At 35.9% G+C, this 7,853-nt stretch overlaps 1 protein-coding gene across 1 annotated transcript; it reads left to right on the forward strand.

Annotated features, from left to right (window-relative positions):
• Positions 1–7,049: 7,049 nt before the first annotated feature.
• LOC121530131 lies at positions 7,050–7,853 on the forward strand. Its single transcript, XM_041818502.1, has 2 exons — positions 7,050–7,449; positions 7,774–7,853. Exons 1-2 carry the CDS (start codon positions 7,072–7,074, stop codon positions 7,786–7,788), a joined length of 393 nt encoding a protein of 130 aa, XP_041674436.1. The 5' UTR covers positions 7,050–7,071; the 3' UTR covers positions 7,789–7,853.

Genomic DNA, 7,853 nt, shown 5'->3' on the forward strand with positions numbered 1-7,853 from the left:
TGTCTTCGGCTGAGCGTTTCATAAGCCAAACGGCATTCTAGACCATTCGTAATGTCTCATTTGCATTGTGAACGCAGTATATTTGATTGAGTCCTCATGCATATGTACTAGAAAGAATCCGTTTCTAAGATTTATAAGTTTAGCAAATAGGACTTTATCGGACAGTTTATCTATAATGTCGTCTATTAAGGGGGTAGGGTAGTTGTCTTTTATCACGTTTTTGTTAAGAGTTCCATAGTCAAAGCCCATTCTCAGGTCTCATGACTTTTTCTTAACTAGTACAATTGGTGATGCATACTCGGAATCGCTTGCATGTGTACTACCGCTTTTATATAATCGTCTTAGTTGATTTCTTAGGGCTGTGAATCTAGCTGTTGGTAAAGGTTTAGTTGATATATCAGCCAATTGTAAATCTGTAGAAATTAGTTAATTTTTAATTTGCTCCCTGGTAAAATGATATTTTATATCTATATGCTTAGTTTCTTGTGACAAGTAGGATTATTGGCTATGCTGATTGTCTTGGTTGTCCTCGAAAATATATATTGGATCACCTATCTTTAATTTAATTTTTTTTTGTTAATGACTTTATCCATAATGCTTCTTTTACACCTTCACTTACACCTTGAGGTCCCTACGCAGCGCAAAACTAAAATCGCTGAAATCTCAGGAACTATTTGACCTAGAAAGTTGTAAATCAGAATGTATAATAACATAAATATATTAAATATAATATTAAAATTAAATAAACTACTATCCGGCCACACCCACCCACAAGGCCCACAAGGTTCAAAAGACGGCATTTTCCAGAAAAGCTGATATCTCGGTAACTTAAGAGATAGAAAGTTCGGATTAGGCATGTAGGTTTTTATGATGCCCCAAATGCAAATTAATTTTTTCCCATCTAGTCACGCCCACCCTAACGCCCACAAAACCCCGAAAACCAAAAATGAAAAAATCTTGGGACCTATAACAGCTAAAAGGAAAGGCTTAAAAACACGAATTAATGTAATAGAATCAAGATAGTTCAGTTTGAGACCTATTACGTGCCTGTAATAATAGTCGCCTGGTCGCAGTTACATGAAATAAATCATTGATACTAACATTGAAGTCATAAAACCTACGAGTAGTCGGTCAAAACTTGTTCAGTGATAAAAAGTTTCATAAAAACGTGAAACAAAAGCACCCACATTGTAAAACAAAAATTGTTGTTAAAAAAATACATCCTTGCAAAACACACTGTGCAACAAAAAATTCTACAAGCAACAACAAGTAGAATAAAACAAAATACCCGGCATGTACATTCAATTGTGAAATAAAAAATAATTTCTCAGTATTCACTAATATTTTAAAAAATACCAAAAAAATTTACAAAACTTAACAAAGTAATTCAACGTTAACAAAATAAATTTTACAAAAATTAAAATTTTATTTATATTTATATTTTGTAAAATAAAAACATTTTAATGAAAAACAAAAAACTTCGTGAAAATTAAAAGCCAACATAAAAGATGACCTCACCACAAATACTATCAGAGATTCAACTGAATCAGTTATCAAGTCAACTAAAGAGCTACAATATTTTAATGGGACTTCAGGCAGGAAAAACGAGTTCATCAATCAAGTGGAATACTTACTACAACTTTACCCAACACAAGACGCCAGACAAGCCCACTTCATATTTGGAACAATTAGAAGATTGGTAGTGGACTCAGCCCAGGAAACAATGGCACAGCAGGACCAAATAACTGGCCAGCTATGAAGGAAGCACTGTCCACATCATTCAAAGATCACCGTCCCCACGAAATAGTAATACAACACCATGGAAACACCGAATACCGCGGAAATACCAGTAAGTTCACAGAAACCCTAGAAAACAGATGTCGAAATATTTATAATAAGTTAGAATTAGAAACTAATCCAATCGACAAAATAAATTATCGCACAATGCTTAAATAAACAATTTGTAATACAATTAACAAAAGACTTCCTGATAGAATTTATATGACATTAGCCAGACAAGACATAACGACTATTCCAAAATTAAAACAAGCCACATTGGAATTAGGACTAGACGACCTAGATCCAGAAAACAAATTTTCTTGAAACAAGAACAATTATAAAAATAATATATAAAATCTGGGAAATAATCAAAAGTATAACAATCAAAGAAATTACAATTCATGTGATTCTTTGACTTCTCAGAATTCACAAAATCAAAAAAGATAATATCCCAAAGATCAACCATTAAATTATCACACTTTTAGAAACAACCTAAACCAAAATCCTTTAAACTTCTAACGTTGAGGCCAACAGAGCAAAGACTTCTCCAAATGCTCCAGTAACGAGACAGAGAGAAAGCTAAAATGGGCAAAGAATGATGGATGTGAATTTTCATCAAATAGCTTCGGAAACAGAAGAAACCATCCATATGTAAAATTAACATTTAAAAATAAAACTTACAAAGGAATGATAGACACAGGCTCATCTATCAATATCATGAACAGTAATTTTGCAAAACTAAAAGAAAAGAAAGAAAACCTATTAGTATACATTATTAGAGGACAGGTTGAAAGTATTACAAACAAATGTATTACAATAAAATCATCTGAAATAGGCCTGTTTAAACAGAAATTTTATTAACATAAATTTTCAAATCAGTACGATATTTTGTTGGGCAGTCAATATTTAGAAGCAGCTAAAGCAATAATAAATTATGAAAACAAAACAATTACACTCGGTTTTAAATCTTATAAATTCGTGCTTGATAGCATTGCTAAGGAGAAGACCGCACCAAAATGCGTTACTCCGCCTTCTACGGAAGATCAATCAGTCAATTTTGCTTGTTTTGAGGAGGGCATTAATTTATGACATCTGTTTCTGAAATTAAAATATCACGAAAAATGCGGTGCCCTGAACGGTGAAAAAGAAAAGGCCGAGAAAGGTATTTTCAAAAGTTTATTTTAGCAGCGCTGCGACTGCGTTTCTACAGCGATAAAAAACGAATGTGTGTGGGCGAGCCGAGCGATCGTCGACTCGCGAGTCTCGGCTTGTCTTAAGATAAAATGAGATAATTCAGCATACAGTGATGCTGAACAAATTGTAAACCATAATTTTTATATTAGCTGGCTGACTGCTTCCGACATACTCCCCCCGTTGGAAGAGCCATACTTCCAAGCGAAGTGGTCTCGAGGGGCAGGACAGCCAATTTCCTTGTTGCTCGCTTGCACAATCCAGAGCTAGTGCGGATCACCGCAACTCGATCGACGACGTCATCCCCGGAGACAGTGCTCTCCACCCTGCCGAGGCGCCACCGCAAGGGAGGTAAATTGTCCGCCTTGATTAGCACCATGCTGCCTGGCTGTAAGTTGTGCTCGGGGGAGCGCCGTTTGCTCCGCTCCTGAAGGGATGGAACTAAGGATAAGCGAGTATAGGCTCCTACCTTTAGACCCCCTGAGACGATCCAGCCAAGTCTGGTTTTCTGCAGAGTGGGCAAGTGGTTTCCTAAACGAAGGAAAAAATGTTGAACCGACTCATCCGATGCTAGCGAGGACTCGCCGATCCTTGATATAGAGATGGTTGAGCGATGGATTTGGAGTTGCAGTTGATTTGCGAAACGAGAGGTGACGAAGTTGACGTAATCGGTATTATATTGCGTCGAAGCTACTGGTCGTGGTTTGGGCAAGGCTACATAAACTAGAGATGAGGTATGTGGCGGCAATTCAGGACCAGGCTGCGGAAGGGCAGCAATGGGATACGATTGCATATGCAGAAGAGTATGATGCTTCTGGTGGCAGTTCCTACAGCTACAAGATCTGCATTGCCTTTAGCTGCGTCCCTTCCGTATGCAATTTAAGCAATGGTGCATCCTTTTTACTTCGTTGTAGCGCTGAGTTGGAGTCAATCCTAATAATTCTCCTTGGACTCACATAGTATACACAATGACAATGTCGAAGACGAAGCAATAAGTGTGGTGTGATGACTTCTACTAGAGGTGAGGTGGATCAAAACGCCATCAAGAATTTCCTGCGTAGTTGCCATTGTACTGAGGGCTCGCGAGCGCTAATCTCGCCTTGTTCTAAGATAAAATGAGATAATTCAGCATACCGTGATGCTGAACCTATTGCAAACCATAATTTTGGTATTAGGTAGCTGACTGCTCCGACATTGCTATTGATAACGAACTAAAAGAATGTAACGAGCATAGATTGGAACACTTTAATAGTGAAGAAATCGAAACTTTAAAAAGGGACCTATATGAATATAGTGACATCTAGTACAGAGAAGGCGAAAATTTGACTTTCACTAGTACAATAAAACATTCGATCCAAACACAACACGATGATCCGGTTTATCGCAAACCATATAAATACCTTCAAAGTGTTGACGAAGAAGTTAAAAAACCGACAAAAGAGGTGATAGAACTGGGAATAATTCGTAAGTCGAAATATCCTTACTGTTAACCCATCTGGGTTGTGCCCAAAAAACCGATGCTTCCAGCAAACAAAAATTCCGACTAGATGATGACTATCGAAATCAAAATGAGATAACGATCAACGAATAGTTCCCCATTCCCAGAATGGATGAAATATTAGATAATCTTGGCAAATGTTAATATTTCAATTGATTTAGCCAAAGGTTTTCACCAAATCCATATGTTCCATATGGTTTTCACCAAAATTCCATAGCTAAAAAAGCATTCTCGACTAAGCGTGGACACTACGAATATACTCGTATGCCATTTGGTCTTAAAAATGCACCAAAGACTGTTTAGTATATTTACTTGTATATTTACTCGTAGAGTAAAAAGGTATACTAGATTCGTTGAAAAATTCGTAACAGATAGAAGGAAGCGTGTCCAACCCTATAGAGAATACATATTCTTGATCAGGATCAATAGCGAAGTCCGTCCGTCCGACCGTATGAACGCTGAGATCTCAGGACCTATAACAGATACTAAGTTGAAATTAGGCTATAAGATTCTTGAGGTCCCTGGGCAGCGTAAGTCTATTTCATCATTCTACCACGCCCACTCTAACGCCCACAAATCACGAAAAACTAAAATCGCTGAAATGTCGGGAACTATTTGAGCTAGAATGTTGAAATTCTTTATGTATAATCTTTGGATGCCAGCGCTTATAGTGGTACTCTTATCCGGCCACACCCACCCATACGCTCACCAAACTCAAAAGTTCTCGCATTTTCTAGAAAATCTGATATCTCGGCATCTAAAAGTGATAACAATTTCGGGTTAAGAATGTAGGTTTTTATGATGCCCCTTATGCGAATTGTATTTTCCGCCAAACCATAAATGCGAAATTCTCGGGAACTTTAAGAGCTAAAAAGTTGTGCACATAATATTTTTATCAATGTCTATCGAATTTCCAAAGATTTTTCAAATCGGAACATTATTTCGTACTTATCACTTCAGACCCAATACGTGTTAACCCCGACTTTTATAAATCCTTTTCTCTAACAACGGATGCAAGTAATATAGCAAGTAATATTATCACAAAATCACAAACCAATATGTTATGCAAGTAGAACTTTAAACAAACATGAAATTAATTATGCCACGATAGAAAAGGAACTTTCAAACAATCGTTTGGGCAACAAAATATTTAAGATCTTATTTAATCGAAAGGCCTTTTGAAATACTTAGCAAAACCAAATATCTTCATGGAAAAGAAAATTAAGTAGCAGACGCCGTATCTTGGGTCTACAATTGAAGAAAACATGTTCGGAGATATAGATAATAATTCCAACAATGCAACTATACACAGCGCTAAGGAAGATAATTCAAACTATATCGCAATTATCGAAAGACCGTTTAATTATTTCTCAAGACAAATTGAATTACAAGACGAAAATTCAACAGAAGTCAAACATTATTTTCATAAATTAAAAATAACAAAAGGAAACGCTATAGTGAGTGCCGCGACTATAAGAAAGTGTGGAAATTCACAAGGCGCCACCTATTGTCAGAGGAAGCATGTTGAGTAATTGATAGTGATGTCATTGCCGATGTGAGGCCTTATGTCTTAATTTCTTCATAAATAGCGAACTAATGTTCCGATTCAAAAAATCTTTGGTAAATCGATAGATATTAACAGAAATTAGTTATACAATGTCCAACGAAGGCATTCATAATAATATTATAAACGCCACAGTTTTTCGCGGTTTGTGGGTGTCGGAGTAGGCGTGGTCGAATGCAACTTCGTGGCAAGTTGCTGTGGCATCTCTTAAATACGTATTCTTTAGCACAACTTTGTAGCTCTAATAGTTTTCGAGATTTTTGCATTTTTGATTTTTCGCGGTTTGTGGGCGTGTCTTGATCGGAAAAACCATTTGCATTGGGAGCATCATTAAAACCTACCAGCTTAATCCGAAATTTCCATCTCTTCTAGTTACCAAGATATCAGCTTTTCTAGAAAATGCAAAACCGTCTATTGAGTTTGGTGGGCGTATGGGTGGGTGTGGCCGGATAATAGTAACGCTATAAGATGCGCTGGAATCTAAAGATTATACATACTTCCTTCTACTTCAACTAATCTAACACCCTTTCACTCTACGAGTAAAGGGTATAAAACTAAGTACCTCTCTAAGAACTCGAACTGGACCGCTAGCCTGTTGGTGGAGAAGGATTATAGGCTCAAAGTGATGCACCAAATAGCGGGGGCTTTTTTTTATATAATCCAAACGTCTGTGTATACTTCCTCTTTTTTTCTAAAATTCTTACATTTTTTTCTGAAACTGAGTTTTCAAGTTTAAATAAAAATACACTTAAGTTCAGAAAATTTATTATCTTTAAAAATCAGAAATGGGTTTAATTTTAAAGTTCACTCCACTTCTGCCCAAACATTTTATATTATTTATAAACATAAGTTAAATATTTGGGTTTAATAATTGCTATATAAATAGTTTGACTTTTTCGGTATATTTTTGGCCAACATTTTTACAACAGTAGTGTTTAGTTATTATTCGTATAAGGCTTATATACAAGTTGTCAATAGCAACGAATCAATAACCATATCAAAAGGAAAGGCAACAGTTCTAATTTACTCTCCCATTAAGATGGAGGAACTTCAAAGATTTGGGCTGTTTAAAGATGATATTTACGGACTACGAGTTGAAAACCCCAGCTTTACTGATAACAGAATAAAGTATAAGAATAAGTGCGAAAAGTATTCTAAATATGTAAACAGTTTTAAGAAGTTTGCCTCGGATTTTTGTAACTTATCTTATTTGCTTGGAAAAGATGTCGATACAGAAAAACTACGAGCTATTGGGACTTACAATCGATTTAAAACCATAAACAATCAGCACCAGAGTAAGGAAGTTTATCAGTCAGAGATATTTGAGCGAGTTGCGAGACTAAAACTTTTAAAGAGCGAGCTGCAGTCTTTACAGCGAATCGTTACTGAACAACAGGAAATAACAAACAATTTTATCGTAAGTCCATATAAAACCATTTAAAGATCACTTATGTAGTTTTATTTATTTATTATCAGCTACAACGGAATTACAATTGACCTCTATCCTTTCTGCATCCTTTAATAGCTTTTAAATAGTTTGCTTTTAATGACAAAGACCGATGATTGATGGCTTCCTTTTTTATGAAGTGCTTTGTCATCTAGCTTTTCTATTTCATTAAAACCACTTTGAAAGGAAATTTGCTTTTCAATAAAGTTTATATTCGTAACGTGTGATTAATTATAGAAACAATGTCGACCTTCTTTCCTTATTTTAAAATTTTTTGATTTTCAATTTCTTCAGTTTCTATTGCAGTGAGCCATCGTCGTCACTGGAAGTACCACTATTGTTTTTAACTTATTGAGCACCAGCTTTGGGCCAAG

The sequence above is a fragment of the Drosophila eugracilis genome, unplaced genomic scaffold, assembly GCF_018153835.1.
Source record: "Drosophila eugracilis isolate 14026-0451.02 unplaced genomic scaffold, ASM1815383v1 contig_249, whole genome shotgun sequence".
Classification (NCBI taxonomy): Eukaryota; Metazoa; Arthropoda; class Insecta; order Diptera; family Drosophilidae; genus Drosophila; species Drosophila eugracilis.